This window comes from Microcaecilia unicolor, chromosome 3, assembly GCF_901765095.1.
Source record: "Microcaecilia unicolor chromosome 3, aMicUni1.1, whole genome shotgun sequence".
Classification (NCBI taxonomy): Eukaryota; Metazoa; Chordata; class Amphibia; order Gymnophiona; family Siphonopidae; genus Microcaecilia; species Microcaecilia unicolor.
The window spans coordinates 157,325,102-157,343,937 of NC_044033.1; the positions used below are offsets into that span (position 1 = coordinate 157,325,102).

Sequence of the window (18,836 nt, forward strand, 5' to 3'; positions counted from 1 at the left end):
ATATGAAACATCTATGCTTTGTACATTCTGAAGTGTAATGCAGTGTTTAAGAGTTTCTGTTTTGGTTGAAAAGACATTTGTAATTTGAAGATTGTATGTGTATAAGAATTTGTGCAAGAAGTTTGTGTGTGTGTAATGTTAGTTCTGCAAAAATCTGTGTGTTAAATGTATTAATCCCTAAAGGACTGGAGGAACAGTTGGAAAAGATAATTGTGTTTAATGGCCTAGGCTTTTCAACCCTCTTCTTTCCGGTTAACTGATGAGCATGCTCGGTTTTGCATGATCACACTATTTAGTGTGTCATCACCAAGTAACATGCTTACATTAATATTCTCCGAGGACAAGCAGGCTGCTTGTTCTCACGACTGGGTGACGTCCGCGGCAGCCCCCACCAACCGGAAGAAGCTTCGCGGGCGGTCCGCACGCAGGGCACGCCCACCGCGCATGCGCGGCCGTCTTCCCGCCTGTGCGCGACCGTTCCCGCTCAGTCTTTTCTTTTCCGTGCCTGGAGAGAGTCGTGCGGCTGCCGCTCTCTCTTAGTCAGGCCCGGAAAACCGTCGCGTTGTTCGCAAATTCGTTTATTTTTTGTTTCTGTTGCCGCGCGCTCCAGTTTTTTCCTTTTTCATTTAAAAAAAAAAAAAAGAGAGCACGCGCTTTATTTTCCCTCGTTTTCTAGCGGGGGCGTCGCGTTGCGGCCTTGTGGCCGTGCGGTCGATTATTTTTCGAGGTGTGATTTACCGCCACCATCGACGACTTTAACTTCGCCGACGCGATTTTTCCGTCGATGTCCTCGAAGGTCCTGAGTGGATTTAAGAAGTGTGGTCGGTGCGGCCGGCCTATCTCGCAGACCGACACCCACGCTTGGTGCCTCCAGTGCCTCGGGCCGGAGCACAATATCAAGTCGTGTTCTTTGTGTCTTGGTCTCCGGAAACGGACTCAGGTTGCGAGGCAAGTTCTTCGGGACCGTCTTTTTGGAACTTGCGCCGGCCCCTCGACGTCGACCTCGACGGCATCGGTATCGACGGCCGGTTCTTCGGTACCGGTATCGATGCCCGCGAAATCGGCACCGATGGCATCGACCCCAGGAGCACAGGTCCCGTCGGCCCGCCGGTCCTCCGGTGAGGGTAGGGGTGAGAGGCCGCGTGGGCAATCGGCCCCAGTCACTCCCTCGGCCCATGGCCCTCGGGACCGAACCCTGTCTGACCCGGTTCCTCGAGACAGAGGGGGATCGACCTCCTCCTCCTCCATTCCACCTGGCACCGATGACGGGCACCGCAAGAAATCTAAGAAGCACCGTCATCGGTCGCCTTCGATGCATCTGGCTCTCGGTACCGGCGAGGAGTCGACGCCGAAGCGTCCGCGTCGAGAGGAGAGATCCCCTTCGGTAGTGGAGGTACCTACGCGTCAGGGTCCCAGCACTTCGGTGCAGTCTCCTGGACCCGAGCAGCTTCCGGCACTGACACCTCTACCGGCCCCCCCGTCTTTCCCGGCAGCGGGCCTGGACGAGTGCCTCCGAGCCATCCTTCCGGGGATCCTGGAAGGGCTTATGCGCCAGGCTGTGCCGGCGCCGGGGGTGCTTGCGCCCTCGGTGCCGTTGACTGTGGCGCCGGCGAGCTCTAGCCCGGTGCCGAGGCCGTCGACACCGCCGCCGCTTGCGGCGCCGGTCTCGACCACCACGCAGGTGGAGTCCCCATCGACGTCGATGGAGGGAGCTTCGTCCCCGCCGGCGCGGGAGTCCACCGCTCGACGACACCGAGGCCTCGGTGCCTCGACATCGAGCCGGGCCTGGTTAAGGACTCAGCTACATGAGCTTATGTCCGATACCGAGGAAGAGGCCTCGTGGGGGGAAGAGGAAGACCCCAGATATTTCTCCTCAGAGGAGTCTGCGGGTCTTCCCTCGGACCCCACGCCTTCACCAGAGAGGAAGCTCTCGCCTCCTGAGAGCCTCTCCTTTGCCTCCTTTGTAAGGGATATGTCTATTTGCATTCCCTTCCCCGTGGTCTCTGTGGATGAGCCGAGGGCTGAGATGCTCGAGGTCCTCGACTATCCATCACCACCTAGAGAGTCCTCCACGGTGCCGTTGCACAATGTCCTCAAAGAGACACTGCTTCGGAATTGGATGAGACCACTGTCTAATCCCATCATTCCCAAGAAAGCAGAGTCCCAGTACAGAATCCACTCGGACCCAGAGTTAATGCGGCCCCAATTGCCCCATGACTCGGCGGTCGTGGATTCTGCTCTCAAGAGGGCACGGAGTTCGAGGGATACCGCCTCGGCGCCCCCGGGGCGGGAGTCTCGCACTCTGGACTCGTTTGGGAGGAAGGCCTACCAATCCTCCATGCTTGTGACCCGCATCCAGTCATACCAGCTCTATACGAGCATCCACATGCGGAACAATGTGAAGCAACTGGCGGACCTGGTCGATAAGCTCCCGCCGGAGCAGTCCAGGCCTTATCAGGAGGTGGTCAGGCAGCTGAAGGCGTGCAGAAAGTTCCTGTCCAGGGGTATCTATGACACCTGTGACGTGGCATCTCGTGCTGCGGCCCAAGGTATAGTGATGCGCAGGCTCTCATGGCTGCGTGCCTCTGACCTGGACAACCGCACCCAGCAGAGACTGGCCGACGTCCCTTGCCGGGGGGATAATATTTTTGGTGAGAAGGTCGAGCAGCTGGTGGACCAACTGCACCAGCGGGAAACCGCTCTCGACAAGCTCTCCCACCGGGCGCCTTCAGCACCCACCTCAGCAGGTGGACGTTTTTCCCGGGCCCGGCGGGCTGTGCCCTATTCTTTTGCAAAGCGTAGGTACACCCAGCCGGCCCGAAGGCCTTGTCAGGCACAGGGACAGCCCCAGTGCGCTCGTTCTCGTCAACAGCGTGCGCCTAAGCAGCCCCCTGCGCCTCCACAGCAAAAGCCGGGGACGGGCTTTTGACTGGATCCACGGGAACATAGCCGCTCTCCAAGTGTCCGTACCGGACGATCTGCCGGTCGGAGGGAGGTTAAAATTTTTTCACCAAAGGTGGCCTCTCATAACCTCCGACCAGTGGGTTCTCCAAATAGTGCGGTGCGGATACGCCCTGAATTTGGCCTCCCTGCCACCAAATTGTCCTCCGGGAGCTCAATCCTTCAGCTCCCATCACAAGCAGGTACTTGCAGAGGAACTCTCCGCCCTTCTCAGCGCCAATGCGGTCGAGCCCGTACCACCCGGGCAAGAAGGGCAGGGATTCTATTCCAGGTACTTCCTTGTGGAAAAGAAAACAGGGGGGATGCGTCCCATCCTAGACCTGAGAGGCCTGAACAAATTCCTGGTCAAAGAAAAGTTCAGGATGCTTTCCTTGGGCACCCTTCTGCCAATGATTCAGAAAAACGATTGGCTATGTTCCCTGGATTTAAAGGACGCATACACTCACATCCCGATACTGCCAGCTCACAGACAGATTCCGCCTGGGCGCACGGCACTTTCAGTATTGTGTGCTGCCCTTTGGGCTCGCCTCTGCCCCACGAGTGTTTACAAAGTGTCTCTTGGTGGTAGCGGCGTACCTACGCAAGCTGGGAGTGCACGTGTTCCCATATCTCGACGATTGGCTGGTCAAGAGCACCTCGGAGGCAGGAGCCCTCCGGTCTATGCAGTGCACTATTCAACTTCTGGAGCTGCTGGGGTTTGTGATAAATTACCCAAAGTCCCATCTCCAGCCAACACAGTCTCTGGAATTCATAGGAGCTCTGCTGAATACCCAGACGGCTCAGGCCAACAACCTCCTGTCCCTGGCTTCGCGGACCAGAGCGTCTCAGCAGGTCACAGCTCGGCAGATGTTGAGACTTCTGGGTCATATGGCCTCCACAGTTCATGTGACTCCCATGGCTCGTCTTCACATGAGATCTGCTCAATGGACCCTAGCTTCCCAGTGGTTTCAAGCCACCGGGAATCTAGAAGATGTCATCCGCCTCTCCACCAGTTGCCGCACTTCACTGCTCTGGTGGACCATCCGGACCAATTTGACCCTCGGACGTCCGTTCCAAATTCCGCAGCCCACGAAAGTGCTGACGACGGATGCATCTCGCCTGGGGTGGGGAGCTCATGTCGATGGGCTTCACACCCAGGGTCTGTGGTCCCTCCAGGAAAAGGATCTGCAGATCAACCTCCTGGAGCTCCGAGCGATCTGGAACGCACTGCAGGCTTTCAGAGATCGGCTGTCCTACCAAATTATTCAAATTCGGACAGACAATCAGGTTGCAATGTATTACACCAACAAGCAGGGGGGCACCGGATCTCGCCCCTTGTGTCAGGAAGCCGTCGGCATGTGGCGTTGGGCTTGCCAGTTCGGCATGCTCCTCCAAGCCACATACCTGGCAGGTGTAAACAACAGTCTGGCCGACAGACTGAGCAGAGTCATGCAACCGCACGAGTGGTCGCTTCATTCCAGAGTGGTACGCAAGATCTTCCGAGAGTGGGGCACCCCCTCGGTGGACCTTTTCGCCTCTCAGACCAACCACAAGCTGCCTCTGTTCTGTTCCAGACTACAGGCACACGACAGGCTAGCGTCGGATGCCTTTCTCCTCCATTGGGGGACCGGCCTCCTGTATGCTTATCCTCCCATACCTTTGGTGGGGAAGACCTTACTGAAGCTCAAGCAAGACCACGGCACCATGATTCTGATAGCGCCCTTTTGGCCCCGTCAGATCTGGTTCCCTCTTCTTCTGGAGTTGTCCTCCGGGGAACCGTGGAGATTGGAGTGTTTTCCGACTGTCATCTCGCAGAATGACGGAGCGTTGCTGCACCCCAACCTTCAGTCCCTGGCTCTCACGGCCTGGATGTTGAGGGCGTAGACTTCACTGCGTTGGGTCTGTCTGAGGGTGTCTCCCGTGTCTTGCTTGCCTCTAGGAAGGATTCCACTAAAAAGAGTTACTTTTTCAAGTGGAGGAGGTTTGTCGTTTGGTGTGAGAGCAAGGCCCTAGAACCTCGTTCTTGCCCTGCACAGAACCTGCTTGAATACCTTCTGCACTTATCAGAGTCTGGCCTCAAGACCAACTCAGTAAGGAATCACCTTAGTGCGATTAGTGCTTACCATTATCGTGTGGAAGGTAAAGCCATCTCTGGAGAGCCTTTAGTCGTTCGATTCATGAGAGGCTTGCTTTTGTCAAAGCCCCCTATCAAGTCTCCTACAGTGTCATGGGATCTTAACGTCGTCCTCACCCAGCTGATGAAACCTCCTTTTGAGCCACTGAATACCTGCCATCTGAAGTACTTGACCTGGAAAGTCATTTTCTTGGTGGCAGTTACTTCAGCTCGTAGGGTCAGTGAGCTTCAAGCCCTAGTAGCTCATGCTCCATATACCAAATTTCATCACAACAGAGTAGTGCTCCGCACCCACCCAAAGTTCCTGCCGAAGGTGGTGTCTGAGTTCCATCTTAACCAGTCAATTGTCTTGCCAACATTCTTCCCCAGGCCGCATACCCGCCCTGCTGAACGTCAGTTGCACACATTGGACTGCAAGAGAGCATTGGCCTTCTACTTGGAGCGGACACAGCCCCACAGACAGTCCGCCCAATTGTTTATTTCTTTTGACCCTAACAGGCTAGGGGTCGCTGTCGGGAAACGCACCATCTCCAATTGGCTAGCAGATTGCATTTCCTTCACTTACGCCCAGGCTGGGCTGGCTGTTGAGGGTCATGTCACGGCTCATAGTGTTAGAGCCATGGCAGCGTCAGTGGCCCACTTGAAGTCAGCCACTATTGAAGAGATTTGCAAGGCTGCGACGTGGTCATCTGTCCACACATTCACATCACATTACTGCCTCCAGCAGGATACCCGACGCGACAGTCGGTTCGGGCAGTCGGTGCTGCAGAATCTGTTTGGGGTGTAAATCCAACTCCACCCTCCAGGACCCGAATTTATTCTGGTCAGGCTGCACTCTCAGTTAGTTGTTCTTCGTAGGTCAATTTTCTGTTGTACCCTCGCCGTTGCGAGGTTCAATTGACCTGGGTTCTTGTTTTGAGTGAGCCTGAGAGCTAGGGATACCCCAGTCGTGAGAACAAGCAGCCTGCTTGTCCTCGGAGAAAGTGAATGATACATACCTGTAGCAGGTGTTCTCCGAGAACAGCAGGCTGATTGTTCTCACCTACCCTCCCTCCTCCCCTTTGGAGTTGCGTTTCATCATCATTTTTGCTTGTCATTCAACTGAGCGGGAACGGTCGCGCACGGGCGGGAAGACGGCCGCGCATGCGCGGTGGGCGTGCCCTGCGTGCGGACCGCCCATGAAGCTTCTTCCGGTTGGTGGGGGCTGCCGCGGACGTCACCCAGTCGTGAGAACAATCAGCCTGCTGTCCTCGGAGAACACCTGCTACAGGTATGTATCATTCACTTTATTACCAAGTATTAAACAACATCCATGGCAATCTCTCGCTAAATAGCATGGAGGGTGAGCCCAGTATCCAATTTGCATGTTATGATCCCTCATTTACACGCACAGGCAGACAAATTGTAGCACGTTCCCACTAATATCTTTTCAGACTTCGTTATTGTGCATGGTAAGATCTTCCTGCATAGCTTGCTGTTTTAGCATGTAAAAGAAAGCTGTAACATGTATTGTAAATTTGATTTCATGGGCCCCTTAGTTTGATGCCTTAATAAAGAAATGTCTTGGATCAGCATATTGAATGGTTGAAAGATCTGTCATTTGTCTGAAGATTCTTGCACTGCTGTATCTAGCCAGATGCCTGTAATTTAGTTACGTGGACTTGAAAAACTTTATTTTTAAATATATTATCCAAAAAATAATGGCCTTTATTCTTTTTTTTAATTTTTATTCTAGTTCTTCACGCTATGAAAGAGGACAGTGAGAAAGTGCCAACTTTGTTAACAGACTACATTTTAAAGGGTATGTTGCAATGTTAATGCATACATTGATGCATGTGGAGAATTTTTGTTGAAACAGCAGTGCTACGTATAGACACACCCAAGCAGTTTTGTCGTCTTATTTCTAGGGTCTGAGTCTTATGTTGATTTTGAATGTATGTGCAGTATTCAAAAACCTTCTGCCTCATCCTTGCTAATTAGACAACAGGTGTTTTAATTTCATCATGAAGTAAGAGGCATGACTTCAAACTGGGAAAAATCATAGATGTATAATGGTGGCCATATATAAATCTGAATTCACAAAAATGTTCCTTTGAAATATGTTCCTGTTACTTCTGCAAAATTTGAAAAATGAAAGAAGTTGTATTCTCTAGTTAAAAGAACAGAAGATTTAAGATATACCTAATAACAAACAATGGCACTCTTACTAAACACATTGAGCCTGCAAAAGTTAGGAAAATGTGGGGTACAGATGTAACAAATAAATAAACTGTTAAGCACTAATGTGGGAAAAATGGCCTAACACAGGATGCAATAAAGCATTTTTATATTACATTATAGCAATTTTTATATTCCGCAACATCCCTCCTCAGGTTCAATACAGATAACATATTAAGGGCTCCTTTTACAAAGCTGCGCTACTGATTAGTGGCATGCCGAATGCAAAGAAGCCCATTCTATTCCCTTGGGGTTCTCCGCATTCGGCTCACCGCTAATCAGTAGCGCAGCTTTGTAAAAGGAGCCCTAAGAATCTTGGACAGTACGAAGGAAGTACATCAATATTAAGACTATACCGAACCAATAAAGCATCACATAAAATCCAGCAATAACATAATTGCAATAAAATACTACAAATAATACATCACAATTAAAACTAGTTTTAATCAATCTAGCATCACATAAAATCCAGCAAAAATATTCTCACAAAAAAGTGGACAAAGGTGAAGAGTTAATATTCAGTTAAATGCTTTTGAAATCTTTTCTGCCTTCCTTAAAAGTATTGTAATTATGGAACTCATTTTCAAAAGAGAAAAACATCCAAAAAGTGGCATTGGTATTTTCAAAACCAATTTTTAAACGTTTTTCTATGAAGTCCGTTAGAAGTGCGTTCAGATCACAAGGGGGAGTGTCGGAGACATGTTAAGGGCAGGATCTGGGCATTCCTAACACTTGGACATTTTTCAGCCATAATGGGACAAAACTGTCCAGGACTAAAACTAAGACCTTTTGAGCTGGATCTGTTTTTTTTAACGAATAAAGCACAAAAAAGTGTCCTAAATGAATAGATGACAACTGGAGGGAATCAGGGATGACCTCTCCTTAATCCTCCAATGGTCACTAACTCCCTCCCCCCCTCCCTACAAAAATGTGATTTAAAACATTATTTGCCAGCCTCAGATGTTATACTCCGGTCCATTAGAACAGCATGCAGGTCCCTGGAGTAGTCTGGTGGTGGATGCAGTGTACTACAGACACTTGTGGAAGAAACTGTGAGCCCTCTAAAACTCACCAGAAACCCACTGTACCCAAATATAGATGCCCCCTTCACTCGTAAGGTCTATGGTAGTGGTGTACAGTTGGGGGGTGGGTTTTGGGGTGCTCAGCAGACAAGATAAGGGAGCAGTGGTGAGATGTACACCTGGGAGCGTTTTATGAAGTCCACTGCTGTGCCCCCTAGGCTTCCCAATTGCTTTTCTGTGATGTCTGGGGGACCAGTCTACTAAAAATGTTGGCTCCTCCTACATCCCAATGGCTTGATTTTGTACGTTTTGCACTTGGACTTTTTTTTTTCCCTGAAAATGGACCAAAAAAACAAAACATCCAAATCACAAAACCTTGTTCAAAACAGTATTTTTTTTGGGGGGTGGGGGAACATTTTTCTTTTTTGAAACTGACCTTCTTTCCTATTCAGGTTTTGGACGTTTTTTGTAAAACGTCCAAAGTTGGACTTAGATGTCATATCGAAAATGGCCCTCCAAGTAATATTTAAAACTATTCTGAATCAATCTAGCATCACATAAAATCCAGCAAAAACATTCTCGCAAGAAAGCGGACAAAGCTGTAGAGTTAATCTTTAGTTTAAAAAAAATATGTTTGAAATAACCTTTACTGCTTTCCTAAAAGTATTGTAATTATGTAATAATCATCCAGATTTTAGCCCCTTGAAGTGAGATGGAAGAAGAGAAAATTTTTAGATACAGAAAACCAAGCAATAATTTGCTTTTGTAAAGCATATGCCTTACTCCAAGACAATATTTGTGCAATTGGCATCAGGTAAATTGGGGCCAGTCCATACAAAATTTTAAACCAGTCTAATTTCAGGAAAAGCGGCGTGATCCTGTTACATTTGTGAGCTGAGAAAATTAGTCGTCAACACATTTTGTATTGTCTGCAGCTTCTTAAAAACTGCCCTAGAACAACACACATAAACTACATTAAATAATGTACTTGTGATAACGTAAGTGATTGAACAATGAGTCTTCAAAACTTTTCCTAATTACTCTGTTTTCTCGGCAGCGTAAATGTTTTTATTATTTTATTTACTTGAGCATTCATTAGTCAGTAGATTATCTAATAAAAGACCTAAAATGTGGGCAGAAAGATCAAAAGTATAAACTTATTCCCATCGACAGCCTGTTCAGCAATTGGAGTATACAGGGGGTATAGAGAGAGGTGTGATCAGCAGAAGAAAGGAAGTGTTGATGCCCCTGTACAAGTCGTTGGTGAGGCCCCACCTGGAGTATTGTGTTCAGTTTTGGAGGCCGTACCTTGCGAAGGATGTTAAAAAAAATGGAAGCGGTGCAAAGAAAAGCTACGAGAATGGTATGGGATTTGCGTTCCAAGACGTATGAGCAAAGACTTGCTGACCTGAACATGTATACCCTGGAGGAAAGGAGGAACAGGGGTGATATGACACAGACGTTCAAATACTTGAAAGGTATTAATCCGCAAAAAAATATTTTCCGGAGATGGGAAGGCGGTAGAACGAGAGGACATGAAATGAGATTGAAGGGGGGCAGACTCAAAAAAGATGTCAGGAAGTATTTTTTCATGGAGAGGGTGGTGGATGCTTGGAATGCCCTCCCGCGGGAGGTGGTGGAGATGAAAACGGTAACGGAATTCAAGCATGCGTGGGATATGCATAAAGGAATCCTGTGCAGTAGGAATGGATCCTCAGAAGCTTAGCCAAAATTGGGTGGTGGAGCAGGTGGGGGAAGAGAGGTTGGTGGTTGGGAGGCGAGGATAGTGGAGGGCAGACATACAGTCTGTGCCAGAGCTGGTGATGGGAGGCGGGACTGGTGGTTGGGAGGCGGGAAATACTGCTGGGCAGACTTGTACAGTCTGTGCCCTGAAAAAGGCAGGTACAAATCAAGGTAAGGTATACACATATGAGTTTATCTTGTTGGGCAGACTGGATGGACCATGCAGGTCGTTTTCTGCCGTCATCTACTATGTTACTATGTTACTAACTGATGTCATTTGAGGTAATGCCACAGCTTGGACATTCTCTCTGCTTGTGGATAAGTACATACCGTATTTTTCAGACTATAAGATGCACTTCCCCCCCCCCCCCCCCCCCCAAATTTGTAAGGAAAATGTGGGTGCGTCTTATAGTCTGAATGTAGCGTACCTGCTCGCTATGGGGGGGGGGGGGGGCGGCCAGGGCCGGTCTTAGGCCAAGGCGAGTGTTGCAACCGCATAGGGCCTCGAGCTCAAAGGGGCCCCGCTCAGCTTGCCTCAACTCCGCCCAGTGCTTTTTTTTGTGAGGTCTGGCTCACATGCCTGCTCCCTTCCATTCATTCACCCGTGCTCCCTGTTTTGAAATCTTTAATTTACCCGAAGTCGCGGCGAACCAGCAGTAAAAGCAGCAGGCAGGCTCGCCTTCTCGTTGCTTCCCTTCCCTCTCAGCACGTCCCGCCTTCCTCTGATGTAACTTCCTTTCCGCTAGGGCGGGACGCGCTGAGAGGGAAGGGAAGCAACGAGAAGGCGAGCCTGCCTGCCTGCTGCTTTTACTTACTGCTGGTTTGCCGCAACTTCGGGTATGTAAATTAAAGATTTCAAAGCAGGGAGTACAGTTGCACGAACGGAAAGTCGTGGAGCTGAGGGCGGGCGGGCAGGTGGGTGGGGGTTTGAATGAATATATGGACATGGGGAGGGGAGGAGAATTGCTGGACATGGAGGGGAGAGCATGGGAGAGAGGAGAATCATTGGACATGGATGGCAGGGGAGGACAAATTCCACTGCAGAGCTACACAGGTTGTGCAAAACTGCTGTCCCCATACAAGAGTGTTGCACAACCCTCCTGCTGCATGATATTCAGAGGCTAACATCAGATGCCTTCTCCTACATTGGGGGAAGGTCTCCTCTATTCATATCCTCCCATGTTGATTAGGCTGATATGCTGCCATATTCTGAAAACAGGTCAAGGTATGTATTCAAATTAAAAGATCGAAAGGAATGCCATAAGAGCAGGACAGAAAACATGCATTCAAAGGTTAAAAATAAAATAAAAACATAGTAGGTTAAGTAATCAGAATAAACTACTCCAGTCTCCAAGGCACATGACACTGCCCCTGCCCCCCCCCCCCACCGATATTCTTTACTGATGAATTACATTAAAAGCCAAATCAAAGTTTTAAACCGAGGAAAAGAAGTTTAATAATGGTCCATCTTTGGGGATAGAAGAACAAGACGATGAGCGTCTAAATAACGGAGAAGTAGATGGGAGAGGTAAGGAGGAGTCCCTCAGTCATAAGCTTTGCATGCCAGGTAGTTAGCTTTAAAGTGGGATATGATACAGGCAACCAATGTAAGGAATGCACAACTTAAAAACGATCTACGAACTAATGAACTTCCGCAAACTACTGAAGACCCATCTCTTTAAGAAGGCCTACCATAAAGATTAACCAATGTGAATATACATAACTCCACATATAGTAAGAACTGTCTTTAATATCTGCTTGCTATACTATCATGTTTCATTATCGCCGAGACCACTGCGACAGACGGTCCACTTATGCTACGGTCTTTCTTAAGACCATTTTCAAGATTTTACCTGTAGATCTTTGGAATCTTATATCTGCACTTTGAGATTCCTTTGATGTGTTATATTTATTTTCAATTTGACAAATAAGACTCCTGATGTAGGCCATTCGGCCGAAACACAACGTTGTGTCGAGTCAGTTTTAATGTGTTATTGTTATATTATTATTTGTTTGAAGATTATTAAAACTTTGGTTTTTAAGGAAAGATTGTTTGGTTCCATTCTTTGGATAGCCTGGCTTATTTTCCCACCTTTTTGTTTTTCGTTTCACGCCTCGTGGGATCTATTGAGTTCTCCACTGTTTGTGGATTCTCTTTAGTCATTATCATGTTGCCAAAGATTTTCTGTAACACTAAATGTCTATTTTCTATTATATTTCCACTACTCATGATGTATTGTAAGCCACATTGAGCCTGCAAAGAGGTGGGAAAATGTTGGATACAAATGCAGTAAATAAAAAGAGGGGTCACAAGGTCTGGCCTACGAGCCCAGTGAGCAGCTGTGTTCTGGAACACCTGTAACCTCCAAAGTTGATTTTCATGTTAATTTGTACAGCGCTGCGTAAGTCTAGTAGCGCTATAGAAATGTTTAATAGTAGTAGTAGTACCTGCATAAATGTCCATTCCTTCTGTTTTTCAGAACAGGCTGCACAGCAGATTGTATTTTAAAATAAAATTCCTACTTCTATGACTTGTCTAAAATGGGGCTGCCCATGTGTTCAACAATTTAGTAGTAGCCTGCATTATGCTGTCTACCTTATGTTTCTCTTTGCACATTACTTAAATAAGTAAACCAGCCTTTGTGACAGTAGATTACTTTTGGGATTCCATTTGCACAAATTGATGCACTTCTATGGTACATGCATTGTTAAATAGGCAAAATGTGACATGTATAAACATAATATACCTTATAATGGAAAATGTAAAAAAAAATCAGTTCTAATACAATCAGCGAGAAAAATCAGCGAGATGTGCTCTTCAGTTAATGCATGTCTGTAGATTTAAGCCTTGTAGTTAATTTATCTTTCCAATATTTTTCATTTCTTAATTTAGTTATTTTACCAATAAAATATAGTTTGCTTTGTTGGGTTTTCAGATGGTATCTATAGTGGGGTTTAGCATTTTTAAGCCATTTAGGAGCATAGTTATCATATAGGCTATCACTAAAATGGTTTATTGTACCATTAACTCATGCTATTTTAACACAGGTCTCATTTTATGCACTGATACCTAATTACTAATAACTGAGGTTAAAAGTGTAATAACACATCTTAACAGTAGCCCACAATGATAACATCCTCCTTTAGTTGGAGCAGTTTTCACTGTAAAATAATTTTACTCAGTTCATTCTTATTTTTGTCTTCACAAAGTATTTTTGGTTTTGTTTTTACAGTTCTTTGTCCTACTTAAAGCTGCATTATTCGAGGAGCCACATGTCGAGCATTGAGACAACCTTGTTTTTGACCCTTTGATGACAAACACCGTTTCCATGGATAGTTCAGGAATTTTCTTTTTCCGTTGGCATTGTAATGCAAGCTCTCCTCCATCAGTATTCAGAATTTAGGAATTTTCAGCACGATGGTATAACTTTCTCCGTTGGTAGTCGGTAATAGGGTATAATCCTGATAGGTACTGACATGTACTTGTGTGGAACAAATGTAAACATTGTAAAGTTTTAACCATGAGTATTGATTTAGCTGTTAAAATCTATTTTTACAGTAAAAAGTTAACATTTTCCTACCTCTTCATGGTTGGGGGAAAGGTAACTTTAAATAATGTAAATACTAACCTTATGGTTTTAACTAAGAGTTACTGCCTGAATTTATTCTTATTTTAAAAATTCAAAAGGGATCAAACACTAAACTGCACTGAAGAATTCTTTATGTATTGAGGACCTTTCATATTAAAGACAGTCTTCAAAACATAGAACACTAAAAATGATAACCTAAAACTCCGAACAACACTACAGAAATAATGCAATGGACCTTCTTCAGTTTATCTGGAAAGAAGAATGGAACAACATTAACATCATATCCTGAAACAATATTTAAAATTAGGATAAGGTATTTTTAAATGTATTAAAGAACTTCTAAGTATGTAAAACAGCATGTAAAAGTTTAAATGACCAGAACACTGCATCATTTTATTGTGCATAACTGCTTGTTGTATTTCCTGCATTCATAATATCAGTAGAGAATAGCTTGTAAGTTCCCAAGCACACTGGCAAAGCCACACCATTCTTTCCTGGGTTAGCCCTCCATTTCTGTCACATTGGTTGTCTGGAAAAAAACAAGAGACTGCGTTCAAACCCTCTTCTAGAAAGCATAGCTTGCTTCTCTATACACATGATCAAATACAATAGAAGCTAAACTAACAAATTTAATTTTGCTCTGATTTTGAGGGTACAGTTGGGTTATAGCCTTAGTTTCTCTCCTTTATATGATTTTGTACTCTTTGAAGTAATCCTAAATGGGACTTTAAATAGCATTTTATGCATTCAAATAAGCCCTTATAAAATTGTCCAATGTGTATAGGTTTATAAGTAGGCGGAGCACTCATAGTTTTTTTTTTTTTTAAGATATTGGTCTACATCCATGGGTAATTGGGAAGAATGATGGGCAAAGTGTATCTACTACAGCATTGAAAGGAGAAAAACTAAGGAACTGAAAAAAAAAGTCAGGAGAAATATATATTTTTGTCCTGATCACTAGCAAATTAGCATCTGTTGAAATGTCCAGTTATTCTAACATTTCTTTATGTATGTTGAAACATTCATATTAAGTAGATTGCTCAAAATATGGTTGCTTCAACATTGGGTCTTATTCCAAAATCTCTTATAGTACATTCTATTCCATGTATGCATATTGATTCCCCCTGTGTCAATCTTCTTCAAATGTTTATGCTGTATTCGTCTGTATGTGATATTGTGCACAACTGTTTGATACTTGATTGGGATTTGAAAATGATCACACTAATTTATAGGAGTACATTCAAAACAGGAACAAAATGTGAGGACTTTAATCTTTGTGTTATTTGAATTGTCTAAACAAAAATAGTTTGCTAGGGCCTGTTTGTAAATGTGAGGAGTCAGTGTAACATGTTCAATTCAGTAATTGATTTGCTAAGGAGTTCTATCAAATGTAAGATGGGTACTGTTTGGTGTCAGATATCCATACTTTTTGTCATTGATAAAGTTCTCCACAAGTGTCAGTTATTCAAATCAGGAAACTAAAACAATTTTCATAGTTTTTTTTTTTTTGTCCCTGTACACATTGAATAACTTGTTAAGGACAGTGAGGCAGACTTCCAATGACCAGTAGCAGTCTTAAAGCTGATTTGGTTATCAGTTTTCAGTGATCAAACAACCACTTGGCTTGAAAAAGGATGCTTATTATGTTGGAAGATGAAGTACAGTGAACTTGAACAGGTAGGTGTGATATAAATAAAATATTCTGATTGCTCCGTTGGTCTCATAGATTAGCTGTTTGGATGTTAGAAATGTTGACATTTAGCAAGATACGGCCTCCAGATAAATATCAGAACTACCAAATATTTAATATTTCTGTAGAGCAGATTTCTGGATGCCCTAATTCCTCATTACAGACATAGATCAATGAGGTATTGATTTCTTTCATAAAATTTTACCATTAAAGAGAAAGCAACTAATTTAAATTATATAAAAAATAGTGTTTCTATTAAGGGTGATACATAGTATTTAATTTTTTTAAATAGACTTATATACTGTTCATTTGCCATGCATTCCATGTCAAGACTATCAGTGTTTTCCTAATTTTGTTAAAAATAAAGTCCTTACATGACCTCTGTTTTCACCGTTATCTAATACTGATTGGTATTAAAATTATGACAAGGGCCTTTGTAAAATCCTGAAATAAGAGTGAATTCCAAATTCATAGCTCACTGTGGAGGCATTAAGATGTGTTAATAAATTACTGTTAATGTGGCCCAGGCAGCAGGCGAAAGGGAATCAAGAACACAATGGACAAAGCACAGCAAAAAAACAAACAAAAAAAAACACAGTGGGTCTCAAGAATGGGTGGAACAATTTTATTAAAAGACTGACAAGGGCTGAGTTTTGACAAATGCTTTCGTCAGGGGTCAGTGATTGAAGTATTCCAACCATGTGTTCCACTTGGTACCGTGGGCTTTCACTCATGTTTGTTTTTGGATTTGATGCTGTTTATATGTTGGAATAATTGAATATTATTATTCCATTTTGGTTGGAACACTTCAGTCATTATCCCCTGGTGCATGGCTGTGTCGGGTCTTTTATAATTTTTTATTTATTAGGATTTATTTACCGCCTTTTTGAGAGAATTCACTCGTCTACTGTAAGAATAAATCAAACATAAGCAATATACATGTAGAGCAGTAAAAATATTCAAATAACAATACAAAGTATGGCATAGAGGCATATTTTCAAAGCACTTTAGGAGGCTAAGTTCCATAGGTTTCTATGGAACTTTGGGAGGCTAAGTGCTTTGAAAATATGCCTCACAGTGTACTACTTCTATAACATTATACCAAGAGCAACTCAAATGTTGTTCTCACAGTGTGTGGTTGCCTTAATGTTTAAACTTCAATTAACTGGACCTCAATGCATCCACTCTTTTGTCATTTCACCTTAAGGCGAATGAGCCCTTTTATTACAAAAGAACGCCAAAGTTGTAAATGGAGCTAATCCTATCACTGGCCCTTTTTTCTTTTTCTTTTTTCTTTATCTAGACTGATAGATAAGATACCCGTGCAAAAAACTCTGCTAAAGAGAAAAACCATTGGAAATCCTCTATCAGTCTCTGTGCAAATAACCACTTACTGTGAGAACAAAACACATTAATGTTTATGAACTCTTATCTTAAACTGTTCTTCAAGCTGTATAGAGAGAGGTGTGACCAGCAGAAGAAAAGAGGTGTTGATGCCCCTGTACAAGTCGTTGGTGAGGCCCCATCTGGAGTATTGTGTTCAGTTTTGGAGGGCCCTATCTTGCTAAGGATGTAAAAAGAATTGAAGCAGTGCAAAGAAAAGCTACGAGGGTGGTATGGGATTTGCGTTTCAAGACGTATGAGGAGAGACTTGCGGACCTGAACATGTATGCCCTGGAGGAAAGAAGAAACGGGATGATACAGACGTTCAAATATTTGAAAGGTATTAATCCGCAAACAAACCTTTTCCAGAGATGGGAAGGCGGTAGAACGAGAGGGCATGAAATGAGATTGAAGGGGGGCAGACTCAAGAAGAATGTCAGGAAGTATTTTTTCATGGAGAGGGTGGTGGATGCTTGGAATGCCCTCCCGCGGGAGGTGGTGGAGATGAAAATGGTAACGGAATTCAAACATGCGTGGGATAAACATAAGGGAATCCTGTGCAGAAGGAAGGGATCCTCAGGAGCTTAGCCTAGAATGGGTGGCAGAGCTGGTGGTTGGGAGGTGGGGCTAGTGCTGGGCAGACTTATACGGTCTGCTGGGGCTGGTGATTGGGAGGTGGGACTAGTGCTGGGCAGACTTATACGGTCTGTGCCGGGGCCGGTGGTTGGGCGGCGGGGATAGTGCTGGGCAGACTTATACGGTCTGTGCCAGAGCCGGTGGTGGGAGGCGGGGATAGTGCTGGGCAGACTTATACGGTCTGTGCCAGAGCTGGTGGTGGGAGGCGGGACTGGTAGTTGGGAGGCGGGGATAGTGCTGGGCAGACTTATAGGGTCTGTGCCAGAGCTGGTGGTTGGGAGGCAGGGATAGGGCTGGCCAGACTTATACGGTCTGTGCACTGAAGAGGACAGTACAAATAAAAAAGTAGCACATACGAATTTATCTTCTTGGGCAGACTGGATGGACCGTGCAGGTCTTTTTCTGCCGTCATCTACTATGTATGTTTACTATGTTTAAATACACTAACAATAAACACTTTCCTGAGGATCCCAGCACTTCAACTGACCACCGTCGGCCCGGCCCCGTACTTATCTCTTGCTCTGCTTGTATTTGCAGGTCACTGTGCTGCATTGTTCTTTGCAATCTATTTAGCCTGTCCCAGCTTGCTGGTGTGTTCCTAGCTGACTCCCAGTGCTGATTCCTCCTGTAGATAAATACTGTATTTATTTCTTCTCCTGCACATCTGCTCCTCCTTCTACAAGAATGTCTTGTTTTGCGAACTATTTTGCTGCTTCAGGAAGGAAATCTTGACTTTCACTTGTGCTCAGTACAGTTCTCTGCTTCAACATGGCTGCGGAATTTAAACAAACGCCCTCAGAATTTATTAGCCAATCCTCTGTTAGAGTTTAGGACGCCCATTGCAAGGGGGGGGGGGGGGTGGCCAAAATGGGTGCCCATCCAAAAAAAAAAAACATCCATTTTGGCCCCCTTAATAATAATAAACGTCTTTTCTGGCAGTGCTTCACTCAGCTGAGACCTGGAAGTTCCTGAGCCAATCACAACGCGTTTAGCTGAGCTAAACGTGCTGTGATTGGCTCAGAGACTTCCAGGTCTCTCAGCTGAGTGAAGCACTGCCAAAAAAGATGTTAACATAGTAACATAGTAGATGACAGCAGAAAAAGACCTGAACGGTCCATCCAGTCTGCCCAACAAGATAAACTCATATGTGCTACTTTTTGTGTATACCTTACCTTGATTTGTACCTGTCCTTTTCAGGGCACAGACCATATAAGTCTGCCCAGCACTATCCCCGCCTCCCACCACTGGTTCTGGCACACACCGTACAAGTCTGGCCAGCACTATCCCCGCCTCCCAACCACCAGTCCCGCCTCCCACCACCGCCTCTGGCACAGACTGTATAAGTCTGCCCAGCACCATCCCCGCCTCCCGCCACCGGCTCTGCCACCCAATCTCGGCTAAGCTCCTTAGGATCCATTCCTTCTGAACAGGATTCCTTTATGTTTATCCCACGCATGTTTGAATTCCGTTACCATTTTCAT

The 18,836-nt window shown here is 45.3% G+C and overlaps 1 protein-coding gene across 1 annotated transcript in view; it reads left to right on the top strand.

Moving 5' to 3' along the window:
- LOC115465793 (fasciculation and elongation protein zeta-2-like) overlaps positions 1-13,535 on the top strand; it is a 125,827-nt gene extending 112,292 nt beyond the window's left edge. The window contains exons 7-8 of the mRNA XM_030196521.1: positions 6,810-6,875; positions 13,290-13,535. Of these exons, the coding sequence (XP_030052381.1) occupies positions 6,810-6,875; positions 13,290-13,306 (83 nt within the window). The 3' untranslated portion in view covers positions 13,307-13,535. The remainder of the gene's footprint in view (positions 1-6,809; positions 6,876-13,289) is intronic.
- The last annotated feature ends 5,301 nt before the right edge of the window (positions 13,536-18,836 follow it).